Here is a 21544-nt window from a genome sequence, read left to right on the forward strand (position 1 = left end):
GAATGAGAGAGGACAGTATTTATGTCAGAGAGGTCAAGAGGTCAATTAGAAAAAGACTAAGTTGATGTCAAATATGCAGTTTAACTACTTAGCTCAGGAGGAAGATGTGGGCTAGAAATATATGGTTGCGGGGGCTGGCACCATGGCATAGTAGGTTAATCTTCTGCCTGCGGTACCGGCATCCTATATGGGCACTGGTTCTAGTCCCAGCTGCCCCGCTTCCTGTCCAGCTCTCTGCTGTGGCCTGGAAAGCAGTGGAGGATGGCCCAAGTGCTTGGGCCCCTGCACCCGCATGGAGACTGGGAAGAAGCACCTGGCTCCTGGCTTCTGATCGGCACAGCTCCAGCCATTGCAGCCATCTGGAGAGTGAACCAACAGAAAAAAGACCTCTCTCTCTATCTCTTCCTCTCACTGTCTGTAACTCTACCTCTCAAATAAATAAATAAAATCTTAAAAAAAAAAAAAAAAGAAATACGTGGTTGGGAGCTGTTGGTATAGAGATGGAATTCAAAGCGCCTGGAGGTCACCAAGGACATCGGTACAGATCCAGAGAAGAGCCCTAGGGATAGGCAATAAGATTAGGTGTAAAAAGCCTTCAAGTGAGTTTCTTAGCCAGCCTCTAAGGAGATATTTTCTGATGGTAGATGGTAGAAAATATTCTGAAATCCCTTGTCTCGAAAACACATACCAATGCTTGATAACAGATGGAGTAGTCAATTCTAGAGAACAAGAATTACATCACTTCAGACAGTAGTTGTTCCATGAGGTTTTTATGTAAAGAATTAATTAGAGTCTCTTTGGACAAAGAAAGGATGTTATGCACTAATAATATAGAATCTGCATTGTGTGCTGACATTTCAAAGAAAGACCTTTGTGTTGGGTTGTTGAAAACACTTGACCTCTGAGTAATCCGAAATGAACTAACTGAAAAATGGGACAAAGAGCAAAACTTTGTTTCTAGAGTGGCTTAAAGACAGTTTACCAGACAAAGAAATAAGCAGCAGTAATAATTACCAAGCACATCTGGAGTGCTTGCCAGGTCCTGTGAATTAGGGATTCTCATAATGTCCATTTTTCCGAAGAGGAAGCCCAGACTTCAAAAGGTAGTCAGCAGCTTGCTCAAGGCCGAGTAACTAGGAAGCAGCAAAGCCAGGGTTTGAACACAAGTCTAGCTGATTCCAACGTCTGGCATTTTCTTTATTCTCTTAAATAAGAATTGAGTCATTCATGTTGTCTAACAGTTGAATTTTCATAATAACAGTAGCTAATTGTTGTCATAATGGTTACTGGATGGTTGACATATAACTCTTCTTGCTTCTATATTTTCCCACGTTTCTATAACAATTACACATTAATTACTTTAATAACAGAAACAGACTTACTCCTATTAAAGATAAAAATAGATTAGAAAATAAGTTCTATGGGAACATTGTTCTCAGTGTTGTTTAAAAACAAGTAGTGTTCAACACATGTTTTTAAATTTTTCTTTAATGCACAGCATTTTCTTCTTTTATTACACTATTTCTAACTTAAAAGAATTTCCAGGGCCAGTGCTGTGGCATAGTGGGAAAAGCCGCCACCTGCAGTGCCGGCATCACATATGGGCGCCAGTTCCAGAGCTGGCTGCTCCATTTTCAATCCAGCTCTATGCTATGGCTTGGGAAGACAGTAGAAGATGGCCCAAGGCCTTGGTTCCCTGCACCCGTGTGGGAGACCCGGAAGAAGCTCCTGTCTCCTGGCTTCAGATCAGCACAGCTCCAGCAGTCACAGCCACTTGGGGGAGTGAACCAACGGATGGAAGACCTCTCTCTCTCTCTGCCTCTCCTTCTCTCTGTGTAACTCTCACTTTCAAATGAATAAATAAATCTTCAAAAAATTTTCCTAAAATTCTATTGACTTTTCAAAACTATCACTTTGATAGTGTTTTGGACTTTACAGTGTGTTTTCACATGTACTCTGTATACAGAATTCTCATGTATTCTGTATAACTTTTTGAGCTAAACTTTTCTTGTTCAGAAATAAGAAAACAAGTGCTAAGTGTCCCGATAGTTCTTTCCTATGATTTCTAGTCCAGTGCAATTTTAAAACCTGCTTTAATTTTAAATTAAACAGAATTACAGAAATACAGAATTCCACTGAATGGACGATTCAGAGTTCAGACTATCTTAGCATACTACGCCCTCTGGTGGATGTGCCATTAGCATTGTGACTAATTTTATTGGGTATGGTTTTCAAAAATAGAATATTTCAAAAATAAGTCTTTTGTAGATAAATTAATAAAAATCATTCTTGGGATTTTTGAATCTGTTATTGTTTCTCATGAACTTAATTTCCACAACATCAGTTAAATCATTTAGCTTCTATAAATCATACAAAAACAACGTGGGGGAATATTGGTTTCTTCCTTAGGCAGAAGATGGCAACCTAATTGTGGAAGGAATGCTGGACATTTTCTGGGGAGTAAAACGACCTATACAGCTGAAAATACAAGATGAGAACCAAATCTCTCCTTTCACTACGTTGAAGTCTCCAGAAACCTTTTCCACCAAAGGGTAAGCCATCTTTCATGCTTTTAGTTCCTTAGATGATATGTATATTTACATTCGTTGTATGCACTCTGAAAGAGGGAGCTGATGCTTGTTGGTAAATGCTTACACAGTGGATTTGAATCCCCTGTGAAGTAGGAGTTTGTAAGTCAGGACTCTGCAAAGTTATGTAATTTGTGCAAGCTCCCCGCTAAGGTTGGCAGAAGTTAGAACCTTAGTTCTACGGGCAACGGAATCTGAGCTCTGAATCCCTTTACAGTATTGCTTCTCTCCTGAGAGTCTACGTTCTTTCATTGGGAAAAAAAAATATTGTAACCCAGGATTTGTTTATCCCTATCCTAGTCTCCTAAACATGGGGCAGAATTTAGACATCTCTCACTGGAGCAAGGGATTCTTCCTGATTTCTAATAAAGACTTAATCATGCCAGACCTGATTGTTCTGATCCTGCTCAACAGAGCACAGCAAAGTGCATTAGAAGTTAAATAAATACGCAAAACAATTTCCTGTATGGCTTACCTTGAATATCCAAGTTGAGCTGTTTTCTTCATTATTCCTTCCACTTATCAAAAAAATTAATTAATAAGTATTCCCGACAGGAATATACCTACAAAATTCCCTCCTACCTCTGCTTCTCCCTTCCTTCCTTCCTTCTATTTTTTTAAATTCTTGACTTCCAGCTCTTCTCCCATCTCTACATGAACACTGAGCTATGAGCCTTCTCTTCACAGCATTCTGTCCTCCCATTCATTGTTAGGGTGAGTCAGGTTCTCTCAGAGGGGAGGACAGGAAAAGGGCTGCCAGGACAATTTGCACAATGTGGTCTTTGGCCACAATAAGAACAAACAGCTGTCACCTCAAGGGAAGTCTGCTTTTCATTTGGAGAAAACATTTAAGCCCCACGATGACTGTTGGCTTGCCAATGTTTCCAAACATTATGCCCCAGCATTAAGAACATTTTTAATTCCCTACACATATTGTTCAGGTTCTCATTCTCCTGAATCTCTGAGCAGGAGACTACCAGCTTCGAGACACCTATTTGCCATCCTTTAAGACTCAGGTCAGGTGACATTTTTCAGAGAGCCTTTTCTGGCCCTTCAGTGTGTAGTGGGTACATTGACACTTATCTACATCACTCTCAGAGCATACAGCTTCCTGCATTTTTATGAACTGATTTCCCCCTCTGTAGTGTGAGCTTCAGGATGGGAGAGAAGAAGCTTTGTTCATCTTTGCATCCCAGTGTACCTGGCACAAAACAGGGGCTCAAAGCGGAGTATCAAGGGGAGTCCCCAGAAACTTGTGGTTCAATTACCTCTGCTTTGTTGGAAGGATTCTGTCTCTGCATCTACCCCTTCCCACCAGCCTCCTGACCATGCTGAAGATGGCCAATGGTATGGAATCCAGACGTTAGGAAACAACGGAGGACCAGTCTTAGGTAGCCTGATGTTGTCACCTGCATCCCACCCCTTGAGGTACTGGACAACTGATAGGACTGATGAGTCTACATGAGAAGCATCACTTTTTTCAAAGAAGAAATTGCCCTGGGTCCAACATTCAGAAACCTGTACAACATAACGAATTCACAGAATTAGCTATCACACTTCATATTACCTCAGAACGCAAGGCCCACTTCTCTGAGCAGTCAGTTTCTTTTGTTGCATTTAATTTTTTTGATTCATGAAAACTTAATAAGTATTCAGTTTTAAAGGAAGATGTAAGGGAGAGGAAGTAAGGTACATGTAACAATACATTCAGCCATCATGATTTTGATGGTTTTCAGTTTCACGATTGTTCTAGCAGTCTTGAATTTTTGTATGAGTTTCAAGACCACAGGTGGACAAAGTCCTGTCTGACAGCTCTCCCTATAGTGCAGCCAATGCTGCAATCCCATCCTTGGGATGCACCTTCTCTAGGACCCGTTTACACTTTCATCATTTGCCAGATGAAACTGGGAAGCAAACAGAAGTTATTTCCTAGAATTTAAATCTGCAAAAGAATTACCTAGAAAACCATGTCAGCCTGCTTTTTATAATAGTAGGTAGCTTTGCACAATGCTTGAAACATGCACTTGCAGTACATTTGAACTTTCTGGAGAGCAAGAATTGGCAGAGAAAGATCCTTCTCCTTATACACTTATAGACACACACACACACACACACTCACACACACAAGCAAGCAAAATTTGATTTGATTATGATTAACTACTCTGATAGCCAACTGAACACTCAGGTAGGAAGGCATATTTGGAATGGCTTTGCTCTGGCCTCTGGTTCTCTGGTGGGGTACATAGCCACATCAAGTATTATTTTTTGTTTCAGTTCAATCTTATACATTCTCACTCTGGTGGCCACCCTTAAGGTGGTATTTGCCTAAATTCTGGGCCCCAATTAAATTGTGTAAATAAATTTATTATTTCTTCACTCTAATCCTTCTCCCATGTTCCTTTTCCCACACGTGGCGTCTACAGGCAGAACCTGTACCTGTGCTGACATGGGATCACAGCTGTGGTACTTCCAGCAGCTGAACCCTGTGTATACACCTGCAGGAAGGGCTGTAATCTGGCTTATTTCAGTTCACCTCTGAGAAAATCACCAATCTTTCCATGCTGGATTTTTTAATGATGTTTGACATGAGTCACAGCTGAATGGGAGTGATGGAGGCTTCAAAGAATTGAGTTTGTTTGAGCTCTGACCACTTGTGATCCTTTATGGAAATGATTCTATGGGTAGAACTTTGATCTCCCATATCTAGGCCAAGTGTTTTCCTTCGGAAATTTTTCATTAAAAAAGAAAAGAGCAATCTTTTTGAGATGATTTTTGCTGGCACTATTTTTCATTGCTGTTTCTAATATCTTTCCAACATCTGTTTTGCCTTATTTTGGACAAGTCATAGCAGTGTGACATAAAGAGCAGAACTAGGCAGGTGTACATTTGAATTACATCAATAGTGCTGGAGTTCCCTTACAATACAGGTAAGGAAGTGACCACATTCTATTTGTCTATCCAATTTCCACCTCCTTTTTGTTTTGAAATTTGTTAGAAAATTTCCCCCACAGTTTAAATTTGCAAGTCACCGTGAAACCCGGTCAGAGACAAATAAACAACCCCCCAGTTTGGGCAAGTTAAACTATTTCATGTTACATAAATTTCTAAGCTGTTTTCTCTTGAAAACTCTGGAAAACCACCCTCCCACCCAGCATGTCCATCACTGGATATGGTGACTCTTCACAGGACACAATCCAGAGGGGGATACTGATGCTTTCTGCTATAGATAGTAAGGAGAGAGGAAAGGAGGCTAAACACTGGATGTATCCAGTCATGCTTAGGCACCTATGTTTGTGTGGTGTCACTAAGCTTAAGAACGTGAGACCCTGGCAGCCACCGAGTCTGCCAGGTCAGCAGCCATCTGGGTGGCACATCACTGCTCTGCATACCTGGGGAGTCTCACCTCCTCCACCCATTGGAAATAGTGCCAGATTGCTTTGCATTTTTAATTCCTGCTTTTCATAGATATTCTCTCTTTTCCATTATTAATTCTCCTTCAATGTTAAGTATATCTGCCCCCTTTTGATTATTAATCTGTCATAGATTGGAGGGAAATAGGTCATTTTATTTGCCATAAGCGTAATTAGATTCTAGGGCAGGCATTTGGTGCAGCAGTTAATAGGAGGTTAGAAAAACCCACAACCCTTATTGAAGGGCCCGGATTCAAGTCCAGTTTCCCATCCACATGCCAACTCCCTGTTAAGGAGCATTCTGGGAGCAGCAGGTGCTGGCTCAGGTACTGGAGTTGCTGCTACTCTCTTAGGAGACCCAGACTGTGTTCCCATTTCCTGGCTTCAGCATGGCCCAGTCCCTTTTGTTGCAGGCATTTGAGGAGTAGACCAGTAAATGGAAGATATCTCTTTCTCTCTCTCTCTCTCTCTCTCTCATTCAAATAAATGAATAAATACTTCAAAAATTTAATTAGAATCTGAATCAGTACTTGAGTATTTCTTCTTTGGGTGTGTTACCTATATTTTTTGGGACATCTTTTTTTTGTTGTTGTTTGCTTTTTAAAGATCTCATTTATTTATTTGGAAGGCAGAGTGACAGAGGGGAGAGGATGAGAGAGAGAGATCTTCCATCCACTGGTTCACTCCCCAAATGGTTGTAACAACCAGAGCTGGGCCAGGCCAAAGCCAGGAAAGACTGAAACTATCCCAGTCTCTAGGGCCATCTTCTGCTGCTTTTGCAGCACATTAGCAGGGAGCTGGATCAGAAGTGGAGTAGCTGGGACTTGAATCAAAGCTCACATAGATGCCAGAATTTGCAGGTGGTAGCTTCACTCTCTGTGGCACAATGCGAGTTTTGACTCCTTATAATCTAACAGTAGAGGGCGCTGGAAAACTAATTACCAAATATATTAGGATTACTCTACTTCATAAGACTATTATGCCAATCAAATGATGCAATAGTTGTAAAAAGACTTCAAAAGAATTCAAAGTCAAGGGAAAATTTTTTCACATTAATTATTAATATTAAATATTATTTTTTGGTTGCCACTATGACAACTGGATAGAATAGATGACACAAATCATCTATGGATAATGCATTTCATTATATGGAAATAGATATTGTGGAAAAAGCCCTTAGTGGGACTAAGACTGGCTCCATACATAAGAATATCCATTTGCTTAGAGAGATTAAGAATGCCTTGAGCCCCTAAAGGTTATTGGCCTATCACAAAATAGATACAGCTGGTCAATATCATGAAGATGGTGACATTGAAGATGAGGATGATTCTTAAGATTCATAACACATATTGAGTGCTTAGTATGCGCAGGGCATGATTTCAAGAATTTTGCACAAATTAACTCATTTAATATTCATATCCTACATGCTATTACATCATATCTACGTTACAGATGAGAACATCGAGGCACAGAGAGGATAAGCAGCTGCCCAAGGCCAGCAAAATAAAGACTTGGCAAAATAAAGATGAGTGTTGGCAAAACAAAGATGGGTGCTGACCTGATGTAAAATAAATAAGCCGCTGTCAGGTCCTATTGGTTCCGAGCACTAGAATACACTGAACGTTGCTACTACCCTATATGAAATTATAATTCTTCAGAAAAGGAGTTTCTCATGCTTTTCCCCTTTCTAAACTGCTCTTCTCCATAGTAGTCAATGGCCTTCAAGACAAACAAAATATTTTATTCTCCCAGAGCCACTCCCCCCAATAGTACTTTGAATACAATGGATACTCAATGTGCATTAGAAGGATGAACACTTTTATATCTAAATTCACCCAAGAATCTCATGAGATATCTGTATAACTATGAATTCTGTTGCTTTCTCCTAATTCCATTTGCATGTAGTTTTTGCAGATTCTATCTAGCCTTGTGTTGAGATGTATAACTGAATTATTGCTCTAAAACATTCAAGATATAATCCCAAAAAGTACAGGAAGTATTTAAAACGCATGTTGGTAACTCTGGGATGAATATGATTTTAATAATATCATAAGATTGTTATAACTTTGGTGATTTATCCACCTACAGAGGTCCATAAGTATTATATTGATATTATAAATCTGAAAGCCATTGTGAACCTCAATAAGAATGGAATTGATGTTATTTACAAGATTGATTACTTTGCAGGAGAATGACTCGCTGGGGAGAATTTGATGATCTTTATCATATTAGCGAGCTGGACAAGACCCAGATTCCAGCATCTGAAGCAAGGAATTCTCAGGAAGGTCAGTATTAAGGGAAGATTTATTTTTTTAATCAATGTAAGGATTTATTGCTGAAATCTAGCATTTTATACTCTACTACTCAATAAGCTTTTGTTTTATACTTTAAAAACATCTTCTAGATGCATAGTAACTTAAGTCTCCACCATGCTCCTATGATATTTAAGAAAGTTATCTTCTTATGTAAAATTATGATTTTTTTAAAACTTATATGAAGCCACTTAGGTTTGATTGACTAGGGAGCACTAATGGTTTGAATGTACTCTGTATTCATAACATTATTCAATATTTTCCCCAAGGATTAGAATCATGTATTGTTCCAAGTAGTTTTATATGTTAGACCAACCCCTTCAGACCTAGTCCAACATCCTTTTAAAAGGTGAAGCTTTAATTAGTTAATAAATTTATATATAGCATCATTCTCAGAAACAGTAGATATGCTGATATCACTTCTATATTTAATGGAATTATTTCAAAGATTTATTATAAAAAGAGAAATCTAATTATCAGATGAGTTCATATCAAACTTGGCAAATCCATGAATAATCCCAGCTCCTGGCACATGTCACATTAGTAGCTGTAATAATAATGAAGAGGATGTGAGAGTAATAATGATCTTCAGAGCTATAATTTACTGAGACTCTGCCAAGTATCGTGCATGATATTTTATTTTTTTTCATGTATTGCTTCATGCAGTTCTCACACACAGACATTCAAGGAGGAGCTGATGACTGAGGATGGAGGCTGGGGGTGACAGAGTTCAGTTACCTGAGCTGAGGCTATGATATTTCCACACCAGGTCCAGACTGAACAGTGATTTCTTGCCGGCATTAACTTCTTGAGCCTACCAGTAACCAATATCTTCTAATGTGTAGCTTTTTAATATTTCCAAACCATTTTCAATTCTATCTCCTCCTTTCTCCTCTGTCATCTCCCTAAGAATTCAGATCCTACTTTTAAAAATGAGATTCCTTGTAGTACTCCTCTACCTTTGTCTTTAGGACCTTGAAATTTTGTTATATTAAAACATGAGTTCTTCCAATTATCCCTTTGAAAATATCCACTAAGCTCAGGATAATTCCAAAAGCTTGGCAACAAAGATGCCATAAAACCTGTTTAATTGTTTTTAAGCACCAGAACTAAACAAAGATGAAATATCTCATGTTTATTTGATGCTTATTATTCTAATTACAAAAATATTATTTAAAATCCCAAGGTAAAATAGAACACTGTTGCCACCAGATGGCCCTATTCTTACATGAGAACATATTTAGTTGAGGAAATTGGAATAAATGCTATTCTCAAGGTGCAAACAGAAATGGAAGCAGAAGGCAAGCTTGAATCTTGATAAGCTTGAATCTTGGGCTACATTGTACCTAACCTAGATTCAGCTTAAACTCACTCTCCCCACCCAGTCCAATGCTATACTATAAGTTTAAATTCTAACCTAAAAGAAGTGGTAATAATTATAAAAAATGGAATAACAGCCAAATTTTGAGTAGGAGATTATGAATTCTTTAATATATATGACTAAATGAAAAGAAATTATAAGATAGTGTACAATTATGGAGAACAGTCATTTGTATCACACTTCTGGAATGTTCTTGAAAGTATATTATGTGATATCTCTGTGGTTTATTACAAGTAGGCCCTAGTCCAAATCATCCTACTACTTTCACTTTTGTAAAAATCAGAAATAATATCTTTCAAATCTCTATATACTATACAAATGATTCTCAAGGATCTTTCTGTAGTTTTGCAGGGAAATTAAGGCCCAAATGGCCATCTTTTTAGGAAAAGTCCAATGAATCTGGAACCAAAGTAAAAATTGGCATCCAGACCTGTTCCTATCACCTATAAGTGCTACTTCAACTCCGTGTACTTTATCTTAGGTGGAAGAGATAGACTTCCTAGAGCATCAAGTTTCTTCTCCTAGCTCTAACATTCAGAAATCCATATAATGCACCACCCCCACATAGATTAAGATGGAAATAACACTTAAACCCCAAATACGTGGCCATTTTCTATGAGATCCAAGTCACCGGCAACATTTTCTGTCTGAGTCAGTCCCAGACAATATTAAATATAGAATATGTAGCTAAGCAGTGGACTATAATGCTTTTAAACATCAAGGAAATAGCAGCATTCCTAAAATTAATAAAAACATATATGAATCCACCCCAGGATGCAAGGAGATAGGCAGCTAAATGACATGGGCTTTTAATCTTTATTCTTCCCAGACTATTTGTCTTACCACAGCAGCACTCTGAAACCACGTGCAGATGAAGAGCCACAGTCCTCACTGCTTTACAGAACCATGAGTGAAGCAACCCTGGTGAGGAAAAGGATGAAGCCGCTAACGATGGACCGAAAAGACAGACAGAACCATAGGGCCTCTATTAACGGACATTTCTATAACCACGAAGTGAGTTGTTAAAGTTCCACTTATTTGAATTCCATCAATGTGATGTAGAATAATGTTATCTAGTGAGCTAACAATACCACTCAAATCAACTTGCAATTAAAATGGTAATAATAACAATAGTATTTTGTCTCAGATTTATTGAGCATTCCCAACTGTTAGGCATTAAATCAGTTTAAATAGATTTTGAGTGAATTATCTCATTAATCACTGAAACAATCCTAGGAAGTAGGTACCATTAGTTTCTCTACTTCACACACGAGTTAATGAGGTTCATGTAGCTTTGGCAATTTGTCTTAGATCACACTGCTTTTAAGAATAAATAAATTTGAACCCAGTCCTATCTGACTCCAGAATCCACGCTCTTCACCAATGTGATGGGTGGATTCCTTCCAAGTGGCAGGCACTGGCCAAGCGTTGGAAATATATAGATTTTTCAATTGATGCCTCTGCCAGCATGAAGCTCAGGGCTTAGACAGGAAAAGCAACATACCAACAAATAATGTCGGATAATATAAATAATAGATGTGAGTTTGAAGGACTTTTCAACAGTAATATTTAAACAAAAAGAAAAAATCATCCAGAAACCTATTAATTCCAGTAAATTGAACATCTCATTTTGCATATTCCCTTCCAGGTCTTATACATATACACTTACTTTTTCTACAAGTGTAGTTGAAGTTTCGATACAATTTGCGTTCTGATTTTTCAACAATGTGTGTTAAATTTATATGTGCCTTTCCATGGTTCTTGTAAGATACTTCTGTTTGCTGAAGGAGGCCAATATCATTCTTTTTCCAGAACTAAAGTATTTTTCATGCCATGCACTTTAGCAATCCTTCAGCCATTCATTTAACAAATACTTAGAGAGCATTTATACTATACCAGGCACCCTCTGAGCTTTTTAATAGTAATTCATTTTTCTGTAGGCCTGTTCCTGTAGGGTTTTCTACATTATTCCTTCTTTCACCCTAGAGAGAATATGGGTAGTGTACCTTTGAGGTTTGGTCAGAAGAAACTCCCTTCTCAATTCTTCATTCAAGTTGGACATGATTTTCTGGTTCAAGAATTTTCCTCTTGGCTATAAAGTAGCATTCACTGTACTCACAGATATGCAACTATCAATTGTCCTGGTTTCTTCCTTTTCTCAGAAATTGTGTTGTATAGCGTCATTTATGGGGTGATTTTTATCAAACAAGGAAAGCCACACTGCTCCAGATGAGTGGCTTCTAGATGCGTCACTTTTGCTGAGAATAAAATTGGCACTAAGTTGGCATCACAGTGTGGTGGTTAAATGCCTGGGTCCTGGAGCTTGACAACCTGATTTCCAGTTCTTGCTGAGCAAAGTTAAACATTTACTCAGTCTCTTGCTTTTAGTTATTTTATCCTTCCTACTTTACAAGGTTATTGATGGGATGAAATGAAATGAAATGAAATGGATTAAGCTCTGAGCACATGAAACCTCTTGATACTGCCACTATTGTGAGCCACAGACAATATCCATATTAAAGTCTTAGATTGTGATATTGGAGATAAGTTATGGTGACTATGACTCGACAAGTATATATTTCTATCCATTCAGTAATAAATCATTTTGTAGCAAGGTTCTAGCATGTGTTTTGGGCAATATAATTAATATAAAGATTGTGGTTTTAAAATAAAGTCCTCATCAACATGATTTCAAATTCATTTTATGTTGGCATTACTCACTTATTTGTAAATGAAGTCACTGAAGTCTTGCGATGTTAAATGAGCTGGCAAAGTTGGGGTGAGTAGACTGTGGAGTGCCCTAATCTAGTGCTATTGCCATGCTCCGTGACACTTCACATAAACAACGTAAACCTGCAAATCAAACATACAGGAGCCCTGAGTTACTGTGGGACGAACAGGGCTCCATAGATCTGATAAGCAGTGCTCCTAAGGGTCACAGAGTGCCTTATTCAGGCCTTAAAATGAACACAGAAACGAATTTTTCTCATACGTAAGGTTTTCCCAGACATTCTCCTCATATTGTCTCAGAAAACTTACCTACATATGCAGATTTTTTACTCACACAAATGCCGTGGTTACATGTATTCTTTGACAATTATTCATATTTACCAGGTTCTCAATATAGGATTTATCTAGCACTCCAAAAGGCCGCCCCAAAACCCACCCACTTCCACATCTGCTGAACTTACCCTATTTTTACAGAGGCTTGGAACATTTCAAAATTGGAAATAAAGACTGTGGAAATAAATCTTGACTTAATATCCTTTTCTAACTTTTAAATACATCTCATGCCATGTGCTCTTCCTTTCTGCTATCTGATAAGTAAAACTTATTCTTTTTCTATTCTCTGTTACACATGGAATTGTATCTCCTACAAGATAACTGTCACAAGTTATATTCACACCAGCAATTACCTACTTGTGAGACCCCACTCACTATTTTTCTTTTGTAAAATTTGAACATATTTCATTTGTATCACAGAATTTAAAATCAATCTGGTCTACTTATGGTTATGAATTCAGTTATTTAATATTTATAAGGGGTTTAGAATAACTCTTACTACATAGTGAAAACTATAGTAAGTAACTAATTATATGAAAATCCTATGGAATCCGTGGAATGCTATAGCTTTCAAGAATTATGAATTCTGCCTCTGCTCAGCAATCAACTTACATACTGACAGCAAACAGATAGTGTGGCCCTACATAGGCACAATCACGTCTTAATTCCTTTCATAGACTTGTAACCAAGAAACATATACAAAATAGGGAAATCCTAGCTGAGTAAGTATTACTGTCCAGCATTTCTCCAAGTGTGTTCCAATGACTACATACTATTTGTTGAACTCTGTATTTAGCATAGGGCTAATCTTATTTTATAAAGTTAATTGAAAATAGATCTTAGTAAAAAGTAAGAATGGGAATAGGAGAGGGAGGAGGAAGAAGGGTGGGAGTGCAGATGGGAGGGAAGGTGGAGTCAGAAGAATCACTGTGTTCCTAAATTTGTATATATAAAGTGCATGAAGTTGGTATACTATTCAACAACAAGAAGAAAAGCAAAAACAAACACTGGGATTTTGAAATGGAATACCTTGAGTTTTTTGTTTTTTTTTTCCCTAATGAGAAGACCAGTTTTAAAATTTCGACAACTTTTAATTGGATACAATTTTAAGGACTTACATGACATTTTTTTTCCCTAGACATCAATTTTCACTCCAACCTTTGGATCAGAAACTAAGGTCAGAATAAACAGTAACATGAGAACTGAGGAAGTCATAAAGCAACTGCTCCAAAAATTTAAGGTAATTTTTTTCACTAAAGTAAACTATAAATATCTTGCCTATAATGTAACTGTAGATGTGAATGCAGTTGTCTTAAAAGACCAAAGAACATGGAGATCTAAGTTGGATGTTTTCTTCTGAAGGATTCCTTCTTGTTTATGATGCATTTTAGTAACTGTGCCCTGAGTAATTACATTATGCACAGGGAAGCAGTGGTGTTTTTGTCTGAAAATAAAAAACAATGGAAGAACCAAATTCAGATTTGGGGTCTGGTTGGCTTAGACAACATCATATGATGACGAAGGATCACATGTTGGTTCATCTTCTTCCATTGACAGATTGAAAATAGTCCCCAGGATTTTGCTCTCTACATTATTTTTGCCACAGGAGGTAAGAAAGCCTGGTCACTCTTTGTAACTGACTCGAGTAATTCACAGTTTTCTGACCATGGGGAAGCAAAAGAGCTGTCTACTGTTGGGGGAAATGGAAGAAGATAAGGAGTACAAGAGGGAGGGGGGCTTTCTGGTGTTATTTATATTCCATCACTTCAGAGAAAGATAACCCCAGAATAAGGTAGCCCTACTACAAGGTTGCAGTCCTTATAACACACAAGAGATTGTTGGTTGACTAGACAATAAATTCCCTGACTAGCGGTCAGAACCCTCAGAAGCTCCCTAAAGGGCATCCAGGAATTGTTAAGCATTGATATACGTTGTTCACTTGTGTACTTGTCCTTGTATTTGTCTAAAAAAAAAAAAAAACCAAAAAAAAAAAACCAAAAAAAAACCTGTTTTTTTGTATTTGTTTGAAAGGCAAAGAAACAAACACTCAGATCTCCCAATTACTAGTTTATTCCTCCAAATTCCTAAACAGCCAAGGTGGGCTGGGCTGGGCTGAAGCCAGGAGACAGGAAGAGACATATACGGGCACTGTGTCTTGTTTATGCTTCGTTTCTACAAAAAAAGGAAATCCCAGATATGAAGCTACTTTGACAGAAAACTACAGGCACTTTTATAGTGTTTATATTAAAACTTTGGAAAATTTGAAGTTCTGGGAATATACCAAGTTGGATGATAATTACTTTCTCTACCTCCCTCTCATAACTAAATAGATGAAGCATATAGATGAATGAAATAATTAAAATACTGGCCTCCATTCTCAAAAACATTCTGTATAGATACACATATGTATGTAGGTAGGTAGGTAGGTATTAAAGATGATCCAAGAATTGGATATGGAGTAAGAGAGAGAAGAAAAATTGAGAATAATTACAAGGTTTTGCACCTGAACAACTAGGAAGATAAAATAATATTAACTGAACTTAGAAGGAATCAAAAAGTATTTGTTGTATAAATGAATAAGTGAAAAATTATGAGGAATTATTGAATCCTTTTACTTTATAAAAGGCACAAACAGGACTGGAGATGTGTCAGAAAGCCAAGCTTGAATTCTTTGAGATATTAAGGCAAAATCCCAAGTATAGTAAGAGAAAGGAGTCCATTTTTAGTTCAGTTCAAAGTTTGCCCTTCCACTTACTCTTTTTTGAGTGAGTGACGCCTGTTGTATGTTCTTTTCAGTTTCTTTGTCTTTCTAGATGAGCTGAAAAGAGAAACTGAGTGGGAAAATCACCTTTCGTTGGGATAAACTCCTCAGTATGGTTTTCCCTCATTTTCATTCGCAGAGCAGAGACGGCTGAAGAAGACAGACATCCCACTGCTGCAGAGGCTCCTACAGGGACCTTCCAAGACCCACGCTCGCATCTTCCTGATGGACAGAGATGCAGAAGAAATCAGCAGTGATGTATGGGCACCGCCACCCTGAGCCCGTTGTAGTTTCCCTCCTGCCTCGCACCTCTCACATAAATGCTCTGCCTTTTGTGTTGTGTTTTTCTTTCTCAGGTAGCGCAATACATTAACTTCCATTTTTCTCTCTTGGAATCCATTCTCCAAAGATTAAATGACGAAGAGAAAAGAGAGATTCAACAAACAATAAGGAAGTAAGTCAAGAGCAAGCATGCCGGATGCGTGGTTCTTTAATAGGTTCCTTATACAATTGCATCCGGCTTTTAATATTCTTTCTCTTCTTCTCATTTTCAGATTCAATACAGAAAAGGCCATTATACAACAATGTCTTCAAAGTAAACGGACAGTAAAAACAGAGACAACGGTGTAGTCAGACAGGCCTCTATTGCTAAAACACTTCAACAAAGTTGGAGACGTGTCCCTCTCCCATGAATGCACAAGTACTGTACTTGCACTCATACAAATAGTCAAGGCCTTGAATCTGTAGAAAACTGAATTTGAAGGAGCTTGTTTCTCTTTGAAGTGATGAGGTTAACTAGGGTTCACTGTTGGACTAAAAGAAGATTGAATTTAGATTCACTAACTGAAATAGGTGGCGTGGATACTGTGCCTTCCAAATATATTTTATAGCAAAGCACGCAATGAACTCCAATTTAAATGACATCTTCAGGTATCATGCTGCACTTTAAACTTATTTTCTCTTGAACTCTTCAAGAGAACTGAAACATCAGCTGAATCAGACATGACTCAGAATAAAGACTGCCGGTTCTAGAAATAAACAAGAAGCAAGCTCTTTTCAGCACCAAGGACTCTCACAGTGACAGCGTTTCACAGATCTTTGAAAACCCCAGCATTTCCATGACATCTCAGACTGTCTTGATAGGAGGAGGTAGCTCTGGCTATCAGTCACATCCAAGCTATCCTTGCTTTGGAAGGAAGATTATCAACTCTGCTGGGAAATTCAAATTGCAATTTGCTCCAACCTGGGTCCTTCTTTTTCTTCTCTCTGTTTTAATGACAAAAGTTAGTTGAAGTCTTTTGTTTTCCTTAGTTGTCACACAAACACATGCCAAAAAGACTTAATATGTTACACTAGCTAAAACAAGCCTTGCTCCACAAATTATGAATATCTATTGCTAAACTAATGTGATGGTTAAAGCAAAGCTTTTGTAGCTAGAACTAGGCAGAGGATTTGGAGCTCTGCTCGCTCAGAATCCCTCTTTCACAGGACAGTTGCCAGGGTACTTAGGAGTCTCCTAAACTTATTTGGGAAGAAAAAAACACTGAAGAAATTATACTGAATTATTTATCAACTGAGTATTAAAACTGGATTTTTAGAGTACAGTATTCTGTGTTGTAAACTGCTTCCATTTGCACTGCTCATAAGCATTGCATTAAATTGTTTGATTATATTACATGTACTAAGTAACAAATTTATATATAATGAACCCAGCTGAAAGGTCAACTTTTTAATATTAAAAGGGGAAACAATTTTAGGGCAAAAGTATAAAGACTTTATCCTTTCATGTGTTTAAATAATAAAACAGTTTCATCTCACGAAAAGTAGGCAAAAGGAATAGTTAAGATTTGGTATGAGCAGACTAACGAAAAATGTGAAGTAATGGCAAGTAGCTGCTATAAACATGAGAGCAGTTTCCTCTTTAATATAACTGAAAGCCTGCAAAATGCATCGGAAAAACATCTGGCCTTGCACAGAAAGCAAAATGGTAGATGGTATGAAAAGAGAAATAACAGGAGGTGAAATGTGTATTGCTACCAAATATATGGAGAAAAAAGTGTATCTTCATAGTGCTCAACTGTAGCAGTCATTGTCCAGTCAGGAGAGAGAAATCAGGCAGTAACTGCAGTAGGAGTTTATAGCACAGAATTTCTAATATCTGAGAGGAGAGTAAAGCTAAAGACGGGAAGAGAACTCTAAAGGGTACCCTTTGGCTAAAAGAGAGATGCTTAAAAATAAGAAGCTTAGAATAAGGGGTTCATAACTCACTGGAGGGGCAGGCATGTGGCCTGGCAGTTAAGATAGCAGCTAAGAGCCCGCTTCACACTACCTGGTTTTGGCTTCTGACTCCAGTTTCCTGCTAATGCAGGCCTTGTGAGGCAGCAGTGACGGCTGAGGCAGTTGGGCCCCTTGTGGGAGACCAGGACTGCAACCACTGCAGATATTTGGGGAGTGAACTAGCAGATTGGAACTCTCTCTACCTCTCTCTGTGTGTGTTTACTTCTCAAATTAATGAATATTATAGAAAGAAGAATTCACTGGAGAAGATGTGCCTACAACCTCCTGGGTAGGTTACTGGGCTGCCCAGCACAAAGCGAGCCTCACTTGCTGGGTGAGCAGGAATGGCTCCTGTAGAGTAGATGACCTTTGCGTGGAAGGACTTGGGGCACAGAGGGATTGGGGTGCTGCTCCAGGCACTGCTGCCACAAAGAGCTGGAGGAGCCATCTTTGCAGGAACATTGTAGAACCCTTGGTATGGTCTGGGCTCGGGCAGCTTAGCATTCAGCAACTGGATGGCTAGCTGGATTGCCAGCACCACAGGGTCCTCTCTGTGAGCCTCCGCCATGCTGAGATGTGGAGAGCAGAGACTGGGCTCAGTGCCAAGCCACCACTGGCCAGATCAAAAGCTACAGAAGCAGGCGGGCAAACGAATGCTGGAGAAAGCTGAACGCTACAGGCAACTGGCGCTGGAGACCCCACTCTGGGCAGAGCCTTGGAAGAAAAAAGCCTGCTCTCCAGGAGCCTGGCCTGCCGGCCCCTGGGAACCCAGAAAACCTTTTCCTCCTGCAGTACAGCGCCCTCTACCTCAAAGTGTGATGTCATGCAAGCAGCGAAGGAAAAGAGTGCCTGAATAGATTACCACAGAGCTCAGAGACAATAAAACAATAACCAGCATGTCAGCAAAACCCAAAGCAAAAAAAAAAAAAAAAAAAAAAAATTGAAATATACTCTTGTCTATTAGCAAAGATTAAGAAATGATGTGAACCACTCATCGTATCACAAGGAGACGGACACAGTCCTGGTAGAAACTCGAATGCATATTATTTTTCTTGATGACAAGTTAATGCTATTTATCCTATGATCTTATCAAACGGAAATGACCAGTGGTACCAAGACATTCTACAAAGATATTTATTATACTGTTATTTATTGTGATGCAAAAAAGTAAAAGGTTTAAATGTTTGAATAATGGAAAAAAATTAAAAGTTTAGAGGGAAAGAAATTTTACCATAGAATGTTATGTAGCCATTATGTTTCTAAATAAACTTTAATTATAAGAGTAAATTATCTTTGATATCTAAATAAGAATATGTACACATTCCAAAATATTTATTTCCCTTAAGATATGTGTGTGTGTTTCTATGTGTATGTACATATTAATATTTGTGTGTGTACACGCTCACAAACCAAAACAACATGTTTAATGTAGTTATGTGGGGTTGCAGAATCAGGGTGATCCATGTTTATCTACTTTTTATTTATTAAATGTTCTGTAGTGAATGTATTATTTTTAAAATCAGAAAACAGAAAAATTGTCATTTAAAGGTTAGCAACAACGAAAAAGCAAGTACATGAAAGCGTAGAGTTCTACTAGGTGCAAAAATGTTCAAATCAGTTATTCAAATGCGACATTAACACTACGTCTGTGATAGTTTTAAAATACATCCATAAAGTCTTGGATACATTTCTTTCCAAGAAATAGAGCTGAATCCTCCTCATTTTGCAAATGGGCTGGACTTCGTGGCTTCTTTCTGTTCTGTTTTTAATTGACAAAAAATAATTATTTGTATTTCTGGGGTGCAATGTCATAGTATGATACACACATGTGGTACACTGTGGAATTAACTCAGGCTCATTAACATAGCCATCACCACTCTCACTCATTATTCTCTAGGGCTGAAGTCACGGGAAATCCATACTTCAGACAATTAGTGACTTAACACAGAGACGAGGTCTGAAGGGACAATGTGGGGCTTTGGAGTACAGGTCACAGAAACCATGTTCTCTTGTGTCACTTGCTCTGGGGGAAGCCAGCCACCCTGGGCTGAACGGTCCTGGCGCACTGGGACCTGTTGCCACAGCCTGGCAAGAGGTCAAGGCCTTCTGTCCACAACTGTGTCAGCACACGCCTGGAAGTGGATCCTCCCTCCTCAGTCACGCCTCTAGAGGACGCCCACCCCTTCTCATAGCCCAACTGCAGCTTCCTGAGAAAGCCCAGTGAAGCTACTGCTAGATTCCTTATCCCCAGAAACTGTGGAGGATGAGCAGTGCTTCTTGCGGTATGCTGTTAGATGTCAGGTTAATGCACTATCTGGCTGTGGATAACTAACACAATTTCTGAGGCAAAAAAAAAAAGGGGGGGGGTCTGTTTACTTCAATTATGTTTGCACAGTACAAGAATATAAATTTTCATCACAAAACCATTTTTCAGTGTTTTCAGTGGTCCAAATATTTCATTACCAGTTACTTGTTAGTTCAAATTATGTTCTGGGTAATATATTGCAGTTATTAACAGTGGAGAGCCTCTCACATGCATCTTTATATACTTCGATGCATCTTAGGTCTAGGATGTGTTCAGTCAAAAAGCAATTAGAATAAATTAGTGAATGAATGAGCAAGTGAGTGGATTATCTAAAATATTTTTATGAAACGTGTAACAGCTCCTTTTTCACAAATCTCATTCAGTAGCTCAAGAAATCTGGACTCTTTCCTCAAGGGAAGGTTTGACCTAGCAGCTAAGATACCCATTGGAAGGTCCACATCCCACAACAGAGAATTTGGGTTCAAGTCCTGGCACTATCCTAATTCCAGCTTCCTGCTAGTGTGCATACTGGGAAGCAGCAGGAGATGGCTCAAGTAATGGCAGTCCTGCCACCCACACGGTAGACCTGGATTGGTTCCTGGCTCCCAGCTTCAGCCTGGCCCAGCCTCAGCCACTGTGGGCGTTCAGGGAGTGAACCAACAGGTGGGAACTCTGTTTCTGTCTTTCTGCCTCTTAAATATATATATATATATATAAATATATTTCCTTTTCATATGGTTTTCTATAATATCAGTGTATACTTCATCATCTTGTGGCACTGTGAACCAAATATTCAGTTAGGCAGTGTTACTGTGGAATTTGGTTTGGAGATGTTTAGACTGGTTTCAAGAACTAAAAGAGAAAGAAGTTCATTTATAAGGCAGCCAATGAGGTGGGAAAGACAGCAAGTGTGATTATTAAGTTGAAGTATGTACATGGGAAAGAAAGAGAAATAGAACACAATTAGGCAGGCAAAATGCCTCAGTGACACCCATTTGTCTTATAAATTAATAACATCTTACACCTGTTCAATCGACCCATTTGGAAATATTAATATTTAACCCACAAAAGCAGTAATTTCATATAGTTCTGCCTAAACCCACTTACCCTTTGCCAGGCACTATTTTAAGTGTTTTACACTGAAACTCATGTTACGCACATTACAGTCCCATGAGGAAATTTCTCTTTCAACTGCATTTCATAAATGAGTGCAGTGAGCCACAGAGAAGTTCTGAGATTTGCTGAGGTTTTCAGCAGAAGAAGTAGGTGAGATTTGAACCACTATGGAATCTGGGCTCTCAACCACCCAGGACTCCACTCCCTCAATAACATTTCCTTTTATGTGTCCTCACTCGTGTAATGGGAAAAAAATAGAATAATTCCTCGCTATCCCCTGGAGATTGGTCTCAGGACTCCCTGCAGTTGCTCAAGTCCCTGACATAAAATG

General features: G+C 38.6%; 1 protein-coding gene across 2 annotated transcripts in view; it reads left to right on the forward strand.

The window, feature by feature from the left end:
- Window positions 1–16920, forward strand: part of RASSF6 (Ras association domain family member 6) — a 51158-nt gene extending 34238 nt beyond the window's left edge. For both annotated transcript variants that reach the window (XM_051820216.2, XM_008267756.4), the window contains 8 exons: window positions 2410–2552; window positions 8186–8283; window positions 10521–10705; window positions 13893–13994; window positions 14312–14363; window positions 15655–15773; window positions 15872–15969; window positions 16070–16920. In XM_051820216.2, coding sequence (XP_051676176.2) covers window positions 2440–2552; window positions 8186–8283; window positions 10521–10705; window positions 13893–13994; window positions 14312–14363; window positions 15655–15773; window positions 15872–15969; window positions 16070–16145 — 843 coding nt within the window. In that variant the 5' untranslated portion in view covers window positions 2410–2439 and the 3' untranslated portion in view covers window positions 16146–16920. The remainder of the gene's footprint in view (window positions 1–2409; window positions 2553–8185; window positions 8284–10520; window positions 10706–13892; window positions 13995–14311; window positions 14364–15654; window positions 15774–15871; window positions 15970–16069) is intronic.
- Window positions 16921–21544: the final 4624 nt, after the last annotated feature.

The sequence above is a fragment of the Oryctolagus cuniculus genome, chromosome 8, assembly GCF_964237555.1.
Source record: "Oryctolagus cuniculus chromosome 8, mOryCun1.1, whole genome shotgun sequence".
NCBI lineage: Eukaryota > Metazoa > Chordata > Mammalia > Lagomorpha > Leporidae > Oryctolagus > Oryctolagus cuniculus.